This window comes from Oculina patagonica, chromosome 5 (assembly GCF_052425735.1).
Source record: "Oculina patagonica isolate OP01 chromosome 5, crgOcupat, whole genome shotgun sequence".
Lineage (NCBI taxonomy): Eukaryota > Metazoa > Cnidaria > Anthozoa > Scleractinia > Oculinidae > Oculina > Oculina patagonica.
In genome coordinates this window covers 29,133,871-29,152,819 of record NC_135762.1, presented here as the reverse complement: position 1 = coordinate 29,152,819, position 18,949 = coordinate 29,133,871, and the positions used below count along the sequence as shown (strand labels likewise).

General features: G+C 37.7%; 1 protein-coding gene and 1 non-coding gene across 3 annotated transcripts; both read right to left on the bottom strand.

Annotated features, from left to right (window-relative positions):
• Positions 1-726: 726 nt before the first annotated feature.
• On the bottom strand, positions 727-18,524 carry LOC144654356 (lactadherin-like). Of its 2 annotated transcripts, XM_078514486.1 has the most exons (15): positions 18,396-18,524; positions 11,619-11,694; positions 10,718-10,832; positions 7,419-7,568; positions 7,110-7,263; positions 6,504-6,579; positions 5,825-5,939; positions 4,759-4,908; positions 4,474-4,627; positions 3,851-3,880; positions 3,338-3,355; positions 2,768-2,815; positions 2,194-2,316; positions 1,532-1,562; positions 727-909 (listed from the first exon to the last, which is right to left on the bottom strand). In XM_078514486.1, coding segments are annotated over exons 1-15 (1,293 nt in total). In that variant the 5' UTR covers positions 18,448-18,524; the 3' UTR covers positions 727-908. The 2 variants fall into 2 exon arrangements, with proteins under 2 accessions (XP_078370612.1, XP_078370613.1); XM_078514487.1 differs by lacking the exons at positions 2,194-2,316; positions 2,768-2,815; positions 3,338-3,355; positions 3,851-3,880.
• Positions 1,746-1,819, bottom strand: Trnar-ucu (transfer RNA arginine (anticodon UCU)). The gene has a single exon. It is a non-coding gene; the product is annotated as a tRNA-Arg (tRNA).
• Positions 18,525-18,949: the final 425 nt, after the last annotated feature.

The window sequence follows — 18,949 nt, the reverse complement described above, 5'->3', positions numbered from 1 at the left end:
ATGTCTAGACGAGCTACTATACTTTTAATGCGTCTTGAAAGACAGATAACGAAAGGAGGCTCGTCTAGACGCGTAACGAGTCTCGCGCCCGCCTTTATACTAGAAACCTATAACCAGACGAACAACGATTTTTTTGCCGAAGCTCGTCCAGACGGGGCACACGTCTCTAGTATAAAAACGGCCAATGAATAAATGAATGACTGAATGTATGAATGAATGAAATTCTGCATCAATCAATCAATCAATAAACGAATCATCCAACCAACCAACCAACCAACCAGATAACTAACCAACCAACCAACCAACCAACCACTAGCCAACCAAACGACCAACGATCAACCGACCGACCAACCGACCAACCGATCGACCGATCCATCGACCAACCGACCAACCGACCGACCAACCGACCGACCGATCCATCGATCGATCGATCAATCAATTAACTAATCTATTAGTCAGTCAATCAATTGATCGATCGATCAACCAGTCAATCAATCGATCGATCAATTAATCAATCAGTGAATCAATCGATCAATCAATTAGTCAATCAATCAATTAATCAATCCATCGATCAATCGATCAATCGATCATCTATCGATCAATCGATCAATCGATCTATCGATCAATCGATCAATCGAACAATTAATCAATTGATCAATTGATCAATGGATCAATCTATCAATCAATCAAACAAAAAGTCAATCAAACTTTTGGTGTAGTAAGCAACCCAGAAACTTTCTTTTTTTTTTTTAATTTGATGATTTTTAATCACAGTTATCAATGAAATTACATTAATCATGTTTCCCTTATATGATTACAATGGTTGTATTCTCGTGAACATTGCCAAGTGTGCTGCCCGGTCAGTTATACATTTAAACTCGTTTGTGTTGTAGCATCATTCGTCGATATCTATTAATTGAAAAATAAAGTTAGTAATCTCGTTCGATTCCGGGGTGACAGTTTCACATGATTGAGAGCAGAATTGGCGATGGTGTCTCCTCGCCCAACAGTCGCAGAATACCAAAAATTACTTATACATATAGGGCTTATCTAGAAATTTTGTGTATCGCCACTGCAATTAAACAATAACATGCAGGTGCTTTTAAAGTATCATGCCATGATCCGACGAGGGTTGAGTCACCGTTAAAGCTCTGTTAAAAACATTGTTAAAAGGCATATTGGAGAGGAGAAGCTTATTTCACACAATATATATCAGTGAGGGCACATATAAAAGATGGACGAACGGGTGGACGGATAAACACACAAATAGGCATACATACAGACAGACAGACAGACAGACAGACAGACAGACAGACAGACAAATGGACAGACAGACGGACGGACGGACGAATGTACAAACAGACACACACACATACAGACAGCAGACGGGTGAACGAACGGAAGGATGGACGGATGGACAGACAGAAAGACAGAAAGACAATTAAACGGAAGAACAGACGGACGGACTGACGTACAGACTATAGATGATTAATATCAAAAACGAATGCTTTCGCTCACTCTTAATACTTACCAGACGTTGTGGAAGGGTTGCTGAACAGGTTCTAACGAACCAAAGAACAATAATTTAGGCTTATTTTTACAACGTACATCTAATCAAATGAGGTATTAAATAATTATTTTTAATGTGTTGGAGTGCCGGTAGTAGGCAATACACCAAATCCCCTCGGATATATACCCTGTTAAAGGAAATTTGGGAGGGTTCCCGCGGGGCAAAGAAAAATCTCTGACCCCGGCGGGATTTGAACCCACGACCTCCGGATTAGATCTACGGACGCTCTACCGACTGAGCTACGAGGCCAGTACGGGACGAATCGGCGTGCGAACGACGTACCGACGTACAACGTGCCGACCGTTGCCTTGATTTACCGCTTAAGTTGAACAAGACATAACAGTTTGGCTGTCTTACATTTTGCTTGTCCTAAAATCGAATATAACAATTGAACCTCCCTTTGTTTGTCTTAGTTCCAAAAAAATATTTCGTTACTACTATTAAGACTGATAGCTTTCCTATGGAGCTCTTTTCACATCTAAAGCGTACGTGGTGCAGGCAACACTGACCACCAGATTCAAAACACTGGACTCAGCAATACATTTTTCAACACAGTCTATAAATTGAAAATTAAGCAATGGAAAACAAAAATAGGCCAATAAGGTACTCAAAATGTTCCTTACCTATACAGGATTTCTTATCAGCGCCAAGTGTGTATCCAAATTGACAACTACACACATAGCTTCCATTGGTGTTATGGCAGTAATGATCACAGCTGTGGGTGTTATCTGTACACTCGTTCACATCTGAACATGAAAGTGAAATTTTCCTACCGTTAATCTATCTACTACATTATAGTTTTATATATAAGAGCGTCTAGGGTTAGGCCGAGACTGAACGTTTGTAACTTTTTCGAAGTTTTGAGCCCTAAATGTTCTCAAAATGTTCTCAGTTTTTAAATTTTAAAAACAAAGCTGTGATATTGCAGGAAATTTATTCCTCACCGAAATGTACATCTTCACGTCACTAATGGGTGATGACAATGTTGGTTTCAGGTTTGGATTTGAATAAAGATGTATTCATTTCGAGCATATATTTGTAACTTACAACAAATGGGAAAAATAGAATTTGTTCTTAGCCAAATTTCAACCTTGGCCGATTTTGAAATTTCTCGCTTTATTACTCCCTAAATTGTACTCCACTCAGTCTTATTACTTTTCACTAACAATTGACGTTAACAATTTAATGGCGCGGTACCTTCACAAGTCTTTCCATCTGCGCCTAATTTGAAACCGGCTGGACAGACTGAAAATTAATCAATAGTCAACATTAATCTTCGTTAATGAATCAGTTACCTTTATTACACTTAATATATATAATATTATGGCTAAAAATTAAATAATTTCTAGATTAATTTGGTTGCTATTCAAACATCATTATATTATGGCGTACAATCATATGTATGCCAAGTAACTTCAAAGCGAAGTACCTGGACAGAATCATGGTAGTTGTATAAAAAAAACGCAAAAACAGAAACTCCGCGAAGGAGTGAGAAAAATAATAGAATAGAATAGAATATGAAAAGTGGTTAAAACCTTTTATCGACAAAATTGTCGTATTTTTGGCAGCTATATGCACAAATTTCATAGAGAAACACATTTATTCAATATTCAGAACGTAATGTATCCTTCTCTTTTTGTGCTTGTTTGATTTATACGATAATGGTTTGCTGACCTTTTGGCCTTTTTGAAGAGCAAAATAATAATTAAACAAACAAACATACAAACAAACAAACAAACAAACAAACAATAAAAAAAAAATTCTTACCCACTGGAGCTTGAGTGGCTGTATTAAGGAGAAAATAAAGCAAAATTCACAAGAAGTCATCAAGTGTTGCAAAAAAGAATAACAACAATATATAGTAAAGGTAAAGTCTGTGTCCGAGCCAAGTGGTCCATCCCGGTTTCGGTAACATTAAGCGACAAACAGACCGACAAACAGACAGACAGACAGACAGACAGACAGACAGATAGACAGACAGACAAACAGGCATACAGACAGGCAGACAGACGGACAGACGGACAGACAAACAGGCAGACAGGAAGACAGACAGACAGACAGGTGGACGGACGGACGGATGTACAGACTTTTTTCGTAGTCAAGAAAAGAAGATTATATATAGCCATTATATATTATTGCCAATTTATTGTACTTATTCTCTTTTTTTTTTTTTTTTCATTGTCCCTGAAAAGCCTCCATGGGAAGAAGACAATACAATTTGTATTTGTATTTGTAAGATTAACATCCAAACGTGTACTTCCCCTTACTCTTAACACTTACTTGGCACTGTGGGAGGTTGCGTAACAGCCTCTAAAGAACAAGAGAACAGGAATTGAGGGTCATTTTTGCAATGTACATCAAATCAAATGTTATTTTTATATTTGGGAATACAAAGACGAATCAGCGTGCGGACAATGTACTTTGCAAATCTCTTTTTTTTTTTTGCCGACCGAGACACTGATTTACCCCTTAATATAAGCAAAACATAACAGTTTGGTTTGTGTTGCATTTTGTTTGTCCAAAAATCGAATACTAATAATTTGACCTTTGTTTGCTGTTTTATTTATTTCCAAAATAAAATATTTTGGGACTACATGTACTATTAAGTCCGAGAGCTTTCCTATTGGCCCTTTTCATATCTAAGCGTGGTTTTTGTTGGTCCAGGCATCACTGACCACAAGATTAAATTATGATACACGTAGTTCTAATGGAAGGAACGGAAAAACAGATGCATTTCTGGGAATGCTGACATTTTGAAAACAAAATACAATGTATCATGTATAAATGGCCTGGCTCTGAGAAGGTTTAACCAGAGTTTGGAGAAAAATAATAAAATCAAACAGCATATATATAATTATTTATAAAGATAAAAAAAAAATGAAACAGTATAATAAATTACTTACCCACGCATTCATAAAATTCAACACGCATGCATATGTTGCCGCGGTACTCCTCGTCATGGGCAATTACTCTAATGTATCTGGCTTCTATGTACCTGCCAGTACTGGGTATGTCATTGTACACAATGTTGTTCTTGTCTGTGTTTCCAGGATATACCTTTGGTAGCAGACACACAAACAAACACACAAAAAAAAAGAAATCAGTTTTTGAAATCTGACACAAAGAAATTGTCAGAAATATATGCCTTGTCATTAATTAGCTGAATTTCTTAGTGTTCAACTACGTACCACCTCGTTGTAAAAAATATCAAATATCCCAGTGAATATGACGCCCAACTTGCTGTAAGTGATTCTGTACTTCTTTACGTATTGGGACCAAGTCGCATTTCGGCCTTGAGTGGCAATTTTTCCAATTTTTTTCACAGAGCCCAAGTCAACCTTAAACAGACACAGTGTTTTATAAAAAACGACGGCAAGATACATTCTCAAATTCATTTTTAACTCATTACGTTACACTAACAAAACGGTAACCGTGATGGTGATTTTAAAGTCTGATCTTAATTAGCATTTTTCAGTTTTCTATGTGAACCCCTTAGTTGTAGTTTCTATTAAAAGATATATCCGATTTAAGAATCGTTGACCCATCAAAAGCATAAACCATGAACGATGCAATTCGAATGTTTACTGGGAAATCGGATAAGAAATCGCGGTATGTAACAGAATAAACACGATGTTAAGGCAGGTTGTATAAAACATGCTTTCAAGGCTCTCAAAGAAAGAAAAAAATATATTGATTATCAATAAAATAAATATTCATAGCTAACCCAGGGTGTCTATCCAGAATACCACTGGTATATTACAATCATGGTTTATGCCATTCGCAGTTTAACGTTTTTTAATTAGGTGTATATGACACTTCAGATAGCGGTTCATCCCATTTTCAGACACCTTGAAGCTCGTAAAAAAAATACTCCGATCGCTGCGCGTCGTATTTTCAACTCCCTTCTCGGCTGCTTGAAATGTAATGAAAGAATGCCCTCCTGTTAGATCAAGACCTTATATTTTGATGAGGAGATGTGGTAATTAAGGGTCGGTGGAGCTGGGGACTTGGTATGCCTGCTGGCGATAAACGTTAGGGTATTGTCTAATGTCACCGAAGTATTCTTGCTAGCCGTCTTAAAATTGAAGCAATTCTAAAATAGCCAAACTATCAACATTAAGATGGCCCTTCCAAAAACTTCCGTCATAAGGGTTAACGTTTTCACGTCAGCGGACATATGGACTGATTACTAATGTTATCAGACGATCGTTTACAAGGTTACCTAGGTTACCAGTGTTTTTTGCAGTCCCTTACCTGTAAGTATCGGTTAACAACATTATCATATTTGTTTGCGCACCAACATCCCACTCCTATCGATCCTGGTTTACCTTCGTAGTTATTAAGTCTTCCTTCTGACGGTCCATGCCATCTGTAATATTGAAAATCAGGGCTATCAATTGCGTAAATCTCTTGGTCTATTAGCTTAGTTTGTTGTTGTGATTGTTGTTGTTGTGAATGAATAATGGACTTTCCTTTATTAGGGTTGCAATTTTATTACGCATGACAACCCAAATGAATTTTTGTACACTTCGTGTAGACAGTAGACTGCAAGGCGCCGTCTCTCAAAACCTGATGGCTTTCTCTTGAATGGAGCCTATGCAGTGACTATCACTCTTATTGGGTTGGTGTTCTCGTTAGCTGCATTGTTTTTCTTGAACATGGCTCATTCACCTCGATTGCTATATTTTGGAACATATTTTATACAAAAGTATCATTTGGCTCCTCTGCTCCCTGTGAAATTGGTAGCCATTTTATTGTGTCTAACAGATGGCCACAATTTGTTTCATATTTCTTGTAAAGATGTTTACCACCTTTAATGGTTCAAGGGATGTTCATTTCGGTTTGTTTATGTTTATATAAGGTATGTCTATAAGATACTTGGATCAGAGAAAAGAAAGGCCAACCTGAGTGCGGGAGACCCCGGTTAACTTACTTGTTAATCTCCGAATTTGCAGTCATTGCTGAATCCGGGATTGTTCTGTCTTCAAGACCAACCGGCTTGCCGCATTCTAAAACACAAGCAGAACAGGGAATCTGTAATGGCTTAGCAAAATATGACTGACTGATGTCGGTTATCTTGGTTATAGGGGTTCAAAAATTACAAGGTAGGGTAAGATAAATCTGCGTCGGGCCAAGTTTCCAATAACAAACAACTGCAAGCAAGGCTGATCATACTACGTGAAAAATAGACTGTGCGAGACAACACCACGACTACAACCGATAAAGCAGGATTGCAACCGCAGACAGCTGTTTCGTCCTTATTGGGACTGTTCAGTGCGGTGTAGCGAATCTAAATGACGCCAGCGCGGAGAGCCAACGCAAATAAATTGCCCAATAACCCGTACACTGTATCAAGTTCCGTACTTTGAACTCACCTGTCCCCCGAATCACGCGTTGCCACATTACGTGTTTCGGGGGACAAGGAATTCAAAGTGTCACGATGAAGTCTCGCAAAGCAAAATAACTTAAGGAGGAAAGTAATAAAACCAAACAGTAATTATAAAAAGTACAAAAAACAAACAATAAACCTTCTACTTACCCACGCATTCATAAAATTCAACACGCATGCATATGTTGCCGTGGTACTCCTGATCATGGGCAATTACTCTAATGTATCTGGCTTCGATGTACCTGCCAGTACTGGGTATGTCATTGTACACAATGCTGTTCTTGTCTGTGTTTCCAGTATATACCTTTGGTAGCAGACACACACACACACACACACACACACAGAGACACGAAAAAAAAAAAAAAAAGAAATCAGTTTTTCAAGTCTGACACAAAGAAATTGTCAGAAATATATGCCTAGCCATTAATTAGCTGAATTTCTTAGTGTACAAGTACGTACCACTTCGTTGTGAAAAATATCAAATATCCCAGTAGTATGCGGAGCCAGCTTGCTGTAAGTGATTCTGTACTTCTTTACGTACTGGGACCAAGTCGCATTTCGGCCTTGAGTGGCAATTTTTCCAATTTTTTTCACAGAGCCCAAGTCAACCTTAAACAGACACAGTGTTTTATAATATAAAGACGGTTAGATACATTCTCAAATTCATTTTTAATTCATTACGTTACACGAATAAAGCGGTAACCGTGATGGTGGCTTTAAAATCTGATCTTAATTAGCATATATTTTTTTTCTATGTGAATCCCTTAGTTGCAGTTTCTATTTAACAGTTATTCTATGAGCCCGCGTTGGATATGAGGTAGTAAATAGCCAACGAGGCGCAAAGCGCCGAGTTGGCTATCACGACTCGTATCCAACAAGGGCGAATGGAATAATTGTTTTATTAAATTCTTCTTTAAGTTTAAATCGACTGGACATTTCGTTTTGATGTAAACGAAGTGATTGTATGAGGAGACGGGAAAAGTTGTGGCGCGGTGTCCACTTCTTGAGTTGAATGAAACACACGAGGAAAGCGAACAAGAAAGATTTCTTCCCAAGTTTTTCCTCAAACAATCTCCTCCAAAGTCGTCTATATATCCTGGAAATTGTGACAACAATTAACATTTGCGGGATGATCTTTTCTGTAAACTACACGTCTTGTGCAAGTCGAACGAAGCAAGGTTTACATTGTACTTGTTTACGGCTCCACGGCTAGCGCTGTCATCAAGACTGCTATATTATTTGAAGCAAAATCGAGCTCAAAGTGAAACAGGTTTACTGAAGTATACAAGGACAGAACCAAGATTGAAAGGTAACAAACTTTACATAAGTGCTGAGCCTAATTTTATGACGTACACTGAATGAAACTGTGTCAGTTTGCCGTTCTTTCGTAAATTATTTGCTGCTTTTCTACTTTATTCACTCGCTCTTGATGTACGTTTACAAGTATTATTAATTTAACTTTTCGCATCAATCCTTTTGTTTTGCGTAGTTAATTTTACTATGGCACTTCTGTGGTTTTTGTAGGCACCGCTGATTATTTCTTGTTCATAAAGCACGCCAAATTTGCTGTTTTCAACCATTTTTCTGATGGAACTGTCGCTTCCCGCAGCAAAAATTTTACGCTGAGCGGCACTTGCCGCACTCATTTCCCATATAAGGTCAAACATAGGTATAAAAGCTGATAACCGGGATTCAGTGAGCCAATCAGATAGCTAGAAATGCAATATCCGAGGTTGAGAATTTAATAATAAAAGATATACCTGATTTAAGAATCGTTGACCCATCAAAAGAATAAACCAGGAACGATGCGATTCGAATGTCTACTGGGAAATCGGATAAAAAATCGCGGTATGTGACGGAATAAACACGATATTAAGGCAGATTGTATAAAACATGCTTTCAAGGCTCTTAAAAAAAGAAAATATCTTGATTATCAATTAAAGAAATATTTATAGCTAACCCAGGGTGTCTACCCAGAATACCACTGGTATATACTAGTAGTAATTGGAAATTAGGGGAGTGCATTCGGTAGGGTGGGGTGATGGGGGGGGGAGGGGGTGGGGGGTCAGGGAAAACTGGAGGCAAGGGGTCGGAAGTATTATATTTCATATTTTCTTGATATTTGAGGTCTGTTTGTGATGTGCAAACTACAATGAAAAGTCCATGCAGAAAATGTAACATTGCCAAGCTGATGAAACCTGATCTGCTTGTAACAACCCATCTTTCTAAACCATAAGAGAAGAATAAAGCCTTTTGACTGTACCAAGCAAAGTGGCTAAAGGTCTTTAATGAATCCAAATAGAGTACAATGTATATCAAAAAGATACTCTGGAAAATGTTCGCATAGTTATTTTTAATATATACTAACAGCAACAAAAGACTACTAAACTGAAATGTAGACATTCCAAACATTTTGAACCCAGTCAATTAGTAACAGCTTTTTGTTTCCTTACAATCATAAAATACAATAGAGGTAACTCAACAGTAAATATAAAATGGCTCAACAACTTGGAATAGTCTGCATTCAGCTTGTTAATGCTTACTAGCCGAAAGGAATATATTGGTTTATTATAGAGTCTCACAAGTCTGTACGCAGAGAGAAGTTAAATCGGTTGAGCAATGCAAAGCAGCTGAGTTGCCACATCACAACTCGGTGTCATCACCGGGTGCGAATTGCAGCGTCTGTTTCCAAGAAAACAAACCACTACACATGCTCCGAATAATATAGATACAACTTCACTTACGCTTACCTTGGAGAAACTGCGAAAAATATTCGAAAAAAGCGAAGGCAAAGGAACGAAGAAAGCACACACGAAAGCACAGTCGAAAGTACATGGATTACCAGCTTTGAGCCTGTTATCCTTTCATCGCTGGTGTTGTGTTTTTGCGAGAAACAAAAGTACCAGTTCCCGTCGCGTCGCCGCGAAGAAGCTCATATAATTTTTCACGAACGGCCACTATTTTAACGACGTTCGGTGGCGGACTAAAACTCTACTTCCCTGGATAAAACCCTGTTGTGCTTTCCATGTCATTTTCGGTATAATTTTAACTTCGGGTACACGTATCGACCATTTCTTCAAGCAAAACATGTTTGTGGGATTCGAAAATGGACGCCATATTGAAACATCAGGATGCACATGGCATGGAGATGACGTCATTCGCCCCTGGAAAATTTTCTGCGGGCCAAATTGAGGACCATAGATAGCCCAAAAAACTCGAATAAAAACGGAATTACAAAGCGCTCTCCTTCGTCGAACGCAATCAATCATGGTTTATGGTATTCGCAGGTCAACGTTTTTTTTAATTAGGTGTATATGACACTTCAGAGAGCGGTTCATCCCATTTTCAGACACCTAGAAGCTCGTAAAAAAATACTCCGATCGCTGCGCGTCGTATTTTCAACTCCCTTCTCGGCTGCTTAAAATGTAATGAAAAAATGCCCTCCTCTTAGATCAAGACCTTATATTTTGATGAGGAGATGTGGTTACTAAGAGTCGGTGGAGCTGGGGACGAGGTATGCCTGCTGGCGATAAACGTTAGGGTATTGTCTAATGTCACTGAAGTATTCTTGCTAGCCGTCTTAAAATTGAAGCAATTCTAAAATAGCCAAGCTATCAACATTAAGATGGCCCTTCCAAAAACTTCCCTCATAAGGGTTAACGTTTTCACGTCAGCGGACATATGGACTAATTACTAATGTTATCAGACGATCGTTTACAAGGTTACCAATGTTACCAGTGTTTTTTGCAGTCCCTTACCTGTAAGTATCGGTTAACAACATTATCATATTTGTTTGCGCACCAACATCCCGCTCCTGCCGATCCTGGTTTACCTTCGTAGTTATTCAGTCTTCCTTCGGACGGTCCATGCCATCTTTAATATTGAAAATCAGGGCTATCAATTGCGTAATTCTCTTAGTCTATTAGCTTAGTTTGTTGTTGAAATTGTTGTTGTTGTGAATGAATAATGGACTTTCCTTTATTAGGGTTGCAATTTTATTACGCATGACAACCCAAATGAATTCTTGTACACTTCGTGTAGACTGCAAGGCGCCGTCCCTCAAAACCTGATGGCTTTCTCTTTCATGGAGCTTATGCAGTGACTATCACTCTTATTGGGTTGGTGTTCTCGTTACCTCCTTTTTTTTTTTTAAAATTGTTCATTCACCCCCATTGCTATATTTTGGAAAAAAATTTAAAAAAAGTTTCAAAAAAATTGGCTCCTCTGCTCCCTGTGAAATTGGTAGCCATTTTATTGTGTCTAAAATTGCCACAATTTGTTTCATATTTCTTGTAAAGATGTTTATCACCTTTAATGGTTCAAGGGATGTTCATTTCGGTTTGTTTATGTTTTATATAAGGTATATCTAAAATAAATAAATAAATATCTTAATGACCACTCCCCGAATGGGGCTTTTCAGGGCCAATGTCTACTCAAATAATATTGTGAACATACAGAAAGAATCCCAACTGGCGGAGGCAGACCAGTTGGCTATTCAGCGTGCCGAGGGGATTCGGGACTACTGGAACAACACCAGCTAGTGGTCAGAACGGGACTTGGACCCGCGCCTCGGATTCGTCCGGCGCTCACCACTCGGCCACGCTGCCTCCCTGTGTAAGATACTTGGATCAGAGAAAAGAAAGGCCAACCTGGACTTACTTGTTAATCTGCGAACTCGTAGTCATTGATGAATCCGGGATTGTTCTGTCTTCAAGACCAACCGGCTTGCCGCATTCTAAAACACAAGCAGAACAGGGAATCTGTAATGGCTTAGCAAAATATGACTGAGTGATGTCGGTTATCTTGGTTATAGGGGTTCAAAAATTACAAGGTAAGGTAAGATAAATCTGCGTCGGGCCAAGTGTCCAATACTCGCACCAGAGCTCTTCCCGATTTATGTAGCATGAAGTAACCTTTGTGGCAGAAATTGAACAGAGCGGTATTGGGGAAGAAGTTAGTACAAAACAATAAGAAAATATAGTCCTTGAACTGGTTTGCCAAGGTACACTGCTTTAGGTAAGGATATTGCCAGTAAAAACGTATGCCTTTCGCCAAAAAGAGAATAATTGCCATTCTAGACCGAATACGTTTAACACGTTCTAAAAACAAACGGGATATTCTAAAACTCAATTTCTGGAACAAATTAAGCAATTTGGTGTTATTTTTTCCACACAAGAGGTTAAAAACTGGCATAAAATGCCCCTTTTAGCCATAATTTTGCCAGACTGCTAAAAGTTTTGGCAAAAATATACCTTAAATGCTGTAATATTGCCAAAAACTGCAAATGCGGTAGATGTCAAAAAACGGCGAATCTTTTAATATTTTGCCACGAGAAAAAGTTTTGGTACATCTATGGCAAAGATATCATGAAAATAAGAATTATTTGCCAACATATAATGGAAAGATTTAGCAGAAAAAGTGCGTTTTCTGAAAGAGAGCAGAAAAATAGGGTAGAAAACGCAAAAAAATGTCTATTTTCTGCCAAAATGCCAAACGACATGGCTTTTTTGGAACGTTTAGGCACTTATAGCGATAACTTTGCCAAATTTTTAATAGGTTGGCACATTTTCTGCGATTGAGACTGAAATGTCCATATAAATCTAAAACATTGCAAGGTACATGGAAATTTACTTGTACCTTGAAACTTAACGAACCTTAGAAGGTACATGGAAATTTCCAGGTACCTTGCAACCTAACGCTAAAGAAGGTACATGGAAATTTCCATGTACCTTGCAACCTAACGCTAAAGAAGGAACGGTACATGGAAATTTCCATGTACCTTCTAAGGTTCGTTAGGTTGCAAGGTACGTGGAAATTTCCATGTACCTTGCAACCTAACGCTAAAGAAGGAACGGTACATGGAAATTTCCATGTACCTTCTTAGGTTCGTTAGGTTGCAAGGTACATGGAAATTTCCATGTACCTTGCAACCTAACGCTAAAGAAGGAACGGTACATGGAAATTTCCATGTACCTTCTAAGGCTCGTTAGGTTGCAAGGTACATGGAAATTTTTTATGTACCTTGCAACCTAACGCATTAGAAGGTACATGGAAATTTCCATGTACCTTGCAACCTAACGAACCTTAAAAGGTACATGGAAATTTTCATGTACCTTGCAACGTAACGCTAAAGAAGGTACGGTACATGGAACTTTCCATGTACCTTGCAACGTAACGCTAAAGAAGGTACGGTACATGGAACTTTCCATGTACCTTGCAACGTAACGCTAAAGAAGGTACGGTACATGGAAATTTCCATGTACCTTGCAACTAAACACATATGCATATAATTTGTGAGGATACTGGACCAAGTGAAAGCCTGAAAGTGGTCTTTCCTGTTCCGTCACATTCATGAATAAAACATACGAAGCTGAACAGTCAGCATCTTGTCTACAAAACCGTCATGTTATTAATGCCAGTTTCAATCCAACTAATCGAAGGAAAACTTATAGCTTATCTGTGCCGGCACTTGATTCTGTTTTTTGTACAATGAGTTATACAACCGACTAGAAAAATGGCACTTGCCTACATTTGCCGGTACCCATTAAGTTAACGCTCGTGGATGGAGAAAAGCATTGCAAGAGTTAAGTGTGTCTCTCTCGGAAAAGGAGTACAACACATTGACAATGGCTTTAAGTCACATCTTTCGGCGCAAATTAAAGTTGAACCGCGTGGGAGTTCGTAAACGTTTTTCTCTTTTGAGCTAGACTGTTTACAATTTATAAAATCTTTGAAATATAAACTCTAAAAACAGTTCTCAAGTTACGAATTAACTTTAATTAACAACTGACACTTAGAACGACATACATAGTGCGGGACAGCTCTCCTTGGAAGAAGCATGGACCTGGAAATTAAGAAAAGAGCGGTATAAATTAATATATTGCGGCAAAAATTACCGATGATAACACTTGGCCTCTTGTTTTGGATCTGAATAAAATGTGAGTCTCTCTATGGGTATATCCCAAGAAATCAGAGACGCGAAGATCACCGCCGAAAAAAACGAAGATCTCAAGATTAAAGCGAAGATCTGAAATTGACAAAAAATTGACCAAATCTCTGTGATCAAATACTAAGATATAAAACTCGTTAACACTACAGAAAATATCTGTAATTTCTTAATTTTGGCATTTGACCACATTTCACTGCGATTTTCACAACCGTGGTTTACAGTCACTGCCGCGAAACCACAGGAAGTCATTACAAGGCTCAAACGTTCAAACCGTTTCAATCCATAGAACGAAAATTTGTTTAAAAAACGAAGATTTGCAAAAAAAATGCAAAGAAAACGAAGACCGTGGGCACCCCATAGAGGCTCAAATGTTTAAGACTACGGTAAAGCTATCATCGTCGGCAGGTCAAAAATAAATATAGAAACGTCAAAAGGACCAAAAAGTTCATGCAATAAACACTTCGCTTGAATGGCTTCACCGGGCACAACGTATGGTCGAGGATCGCAGTGAATGATTATGAGATCTTATAAATTAAATAGACCGTCCAATTTTTTTTTTGTTTCATGTACTAAGCTTAATTATTATTAATTATTTTATGTACTAAGATCATCGAATTATTACGGAAACTATAAAATTCGCTAGTACACACACGTAGCTACACTGAAGTTCATATTTGAAATCCTAACGGCCTTATGGAAGTAAGTTTCGGACGTTTTTAAGTTTTTAGGCCGGGTTTTTAGGCAAAGAAGATAATGGCTCATTACACGTACTTACCTGCATATCGTGCGTTTGTTTGCTAAACACGGCCTGTACCCGTGTGCGGGTCCCATGTAATTACAACAGACAGGCTTCAATAAAACTAGAATACTGATCGTTACTTGCTTGCCCTTTTGGCGGATTTGTAAAACCGCGGTAACATCGCATGCACAACAAAAATTAAAGGAATGCTGTGGACGTTGTCGATAACCGCCAAGATTGTGCACATCTGTTTTGTCGAAAATTAATTCAGGTTTGCAGCAAGGAAAGTAAAGGAAGTTGTATCAAAAGACGTGTTGATTTGAGTAAAATAGTGCTCTTGGCGGGTGTCAAATTATTCAAGTAAATGGCATCGAGCAGCTTGATGCTACAGTATATATTTTTGAGGTAATTTAACCAAGCAAAACTGTCAGGCATTAGTGTTTCATTTCCGGTGCGGAGGAAATAACAACATACGACTGCACGCAAGCTATTTGTTCAAAGGTCACTCAAGAAATAACAAGCTTGCAAAATGCTGTGCGCCCGCCGGTTTAGCTGTAAGCCAGAGTAAGCAGAGTCTAGTGTTATAGACGGTAGACGCTAATACTCGATGAAAGTGTTCGATATTTACACGAATTTCAGCTGGAAAGTCAGTGCAGAGAAAACCGTCGCGGTATAAAACATGCTACAGTCCATGGATCAGATGGATCATCAGGTAATAAACCGTACGTGGACGTTGATAATTGTTAAACGACTGACCAGAATAATACAACGCAGCCCGGGCAACGCAGCTACAGCATAAGGACTTAATTTGTGTGGGAAATGAAAAAACAATGTCAAAGCCAATTTTTTTTACAAAGGCAAGAAAACATTGCTATTATATAGTTATATTATATAGTTTTACAATCGTAGAGGTGGTTTTACTGCAGTTTTTATTACTTTTGCGGCGAACCGATGGATAGCTTCCTGCAACCGTTAAAATTGTAACACGGCGAGCCAAAATATGATGTTACATCCTTGCCACCCCGCCTCTTCAAAAAAGATTTACACTCTAATATTCACAACAGTGTACTGATTTCTGCTGTTTCTTTATTTCCAGGTTCATGCTTCTTTTAAAGAAAGTTGCGCCATGCACGTATGTCATTCCTTCAGTTGCTTGTGTACAGTCAATTAAAGTTATATGTAATTTCCAAACTGTCTTTAGAGTTAATTATTTTTTTATACCTATATTTTAACCCCATCTTACCTGATTAATTGCGTAGGTTTTATTAGGGATTACGGACTCTCTGAAGCGCTCATGAATACGTAGGGAAGGTTTTAATATAAGGTATCATGGAAGGAAAATTGGCGTTTTCGTTCCAAGTGAAATTGTGTTCAAACCATAGCTGCTAGCCCAAATAAAGCACATATTTTTGGAAAGCTTATATAATATAGATTCTACTTTTGGATTTTGTTTTGATCATCTAGACCATAATAAGCAACGTCAGCATTTTGTTTACAATTTTGATTTGCGCAACATAAGGTTAATTTTGCGAACACGTTTATATGAGCGCCTCAACTTATATGTGGAATTTGATCTACATATATCGTAAAAAGGTGTCTCACATTCTTCTTTTCTTGCTCCATTAATTTTTTATCTATTTTTAACTTTAAAATGGCATTTGTATGGCTTTTTTAAGTTTAAAAACTCACAAAAAAATAATGGAGCAAGAATAGAAAATCTGAGACACCGTTTTTTTTAGAGCAATATGTGCAGATCAAATTCCACATAAATGTTTAGGTGCTCACGTAAATGTGTTCTCAAATAAACCTAATGTTGTCATAATTGCAAACAAAATGCTGACCTATTAACCTATGGGAAAAAGGAAAGAATATCTGCTGCAGCTGTAACTCAAACCGGTACATCGAAATTAAATTCGTGTAGTAACAAAGTACATGGAAATTTCCATGTACCTTTCATATATGTAGTTAACAAAGTACATAGAAATTTCCATGTACCTTTCATATATGTAGTTAACAAAGTACATGGAAATTTCCATGTACCTTTTAGATACATGTAGTTAACAAAGTACATGGAAATTTCCATGTACCTTTCAGATATGTAGTTAACAAAGTACATGGAAATTTCCATGTACCTTTCAGATATGTAGTTAACAAAGTACATTGAAATTTCCATGTACCTTTCAGATATGTAGTCAACAAAGTACATGGAAATTTCCATGTACCTTTCATGTACGTGTAAACACAAAATACATGGAAATTTCCATGTACCTCATATATGTAGTTAACAAAGTACATGGGAATTTCCATGTACCTTTTAGATATGTAGTTAACAAAGTACATGGAAATTTCCATGTACCTTTTAGATACATGTAGTTAACAAAGTACATGGAAATTTCCATGTACCTTTCAGATATGTAGTTAACAAAGTACATTGAAATTTCCATGTACCTTTCAGATATGTAGTCAACAAAGTACATGGAAATTTCCATGTACCTTTCATATACGTGTAAACACAAAATACATGGGAATTTCCATGTACCTTTTAGATATGTAGTTAACAAAGTACATGGAAATTTCCATGTACCTTTTAGATATGTAGTTAACAAAGTACATGGAAATTTCCATGTACCTTTCAGATATGTAGTTAACAAAGTACATGGAAATTTCCATGTACCTTTCAGATATGTAGTTAACAAAGTACATGGAAATTTCCATGTACCTTTTAGATATGTAGTTAACAAAGTACATGAAAAAGTCCACGTACCTTTCATATGTGTAGTCAACAAAGTACATGGAAATTTCCATGTACTTTTTATATATCTAATAACAAGGTACATAGAAATTTCAATGTACCTTTAAAATACATATGAATAAAGCCTGCGACTACAGAACTAATTAGAAATCTAGTTCATTTGCTTTGATTTATTTGATTTTGGAAGAAATAAGCATCTTTGAGGTAAATTTTGCCAGATTAACATAGATGAAGTAAGGAAGTGGTAAAATTTAACATATTTTCCAGAAATCTTACCAAACAAAGTTGAGAAGTGGCACAATTTTAGAAAAAAATGGGGAAATCTTTCCACCTTTTATCCCTTATAGAGTGTAGTTGGCACAAATTTCACTAAAGTAGCCTATTATTGCCAGAAAATCGTCATTTTAGAATATCCCGTTTGTTTTTAGAACGTGTTGTTTACGTTTTTTAAGCTGGTTAGAATCTGCTTTCTGGTCTCTTTTCACGAGTTTTATAGTCATAAAAAAAAACTTTTTTATTCGAGAAGTTTATGGAGTTTATTTCGCCGTTGAAGGAGACGTATTTGGATTCATCAGACGAAAACGCGAAAGAGGAATTAACCAGATATACCTTTACAAGTCTTCGCAGGCGAAATGAGGCCACGTTAGGGGTTTGAGAGAAAAGGGAAAACTCACAACATTTTTCTATGGATGAGGGATAAAGGTTAAATTAAGTAACTGTAGAGATAACAACTCAGATTTAGGGATAATAAAGGTCAAAATAACAAAGATAAGGGCTTTGGTAATTTTAGGGATAAGGAAAAACTGCTTTCAGAATTATTGGTTTAATGGATAATGTAGACTGACCCCGTAACAAGGCCTCAAAAATGGCAGGGTGCTTTAAGGCGCAAACAGATTAGCAATTCTCACACTTCGATTCAGGTCCTAAAAGCTGCATCGATCCTCCACAACCATGTCGTGCAAAAATGACGTCACACTGTAAAGTTGCAACACTTACCTAAAGCCCTGGTCACACCAACACAAAACAAGAGAAGACACAAACGAAACATTTTCGGTCAGGGCTTGAAACTCTTTGTAAAGGGGCAGTTCGGAGCTTCTGCCAGCGCATGAAACGAAGAGTAATGAAGATTAGCAGTGTTGTAAAGTGTCCGATGACGTTTTTACCGACTGTCTTGTTTATAGCACATATGAACAAACATTATAAAATACGCCTCCAACCAATCTCTTGCATGCTTTGCACAGCAGAGGCAACTAATCAAACATCGATGACGCATCAGGTCCCCGAAATTATTTTTCAAAGCGTGTGTGACGCTTGCGCTTATTTTACTTTTTATGGATGCTAAAGGCAGCTGGGCAGGTCCCACACAGAAAGATAAGGATTTCGTACTCCTACGAGAATTTCGTACTCCTACAGCCAATTTGGTAACTCCCATGGGAAATACACACGCATCGTCGAAACGACTAAAGCTGCAGTCCACAAAAATCCGGATAAATTTGAAAACGGAGTGGTTTTAAAACGCCCTATATTTTTTTCCCTCCACACTAGTACGG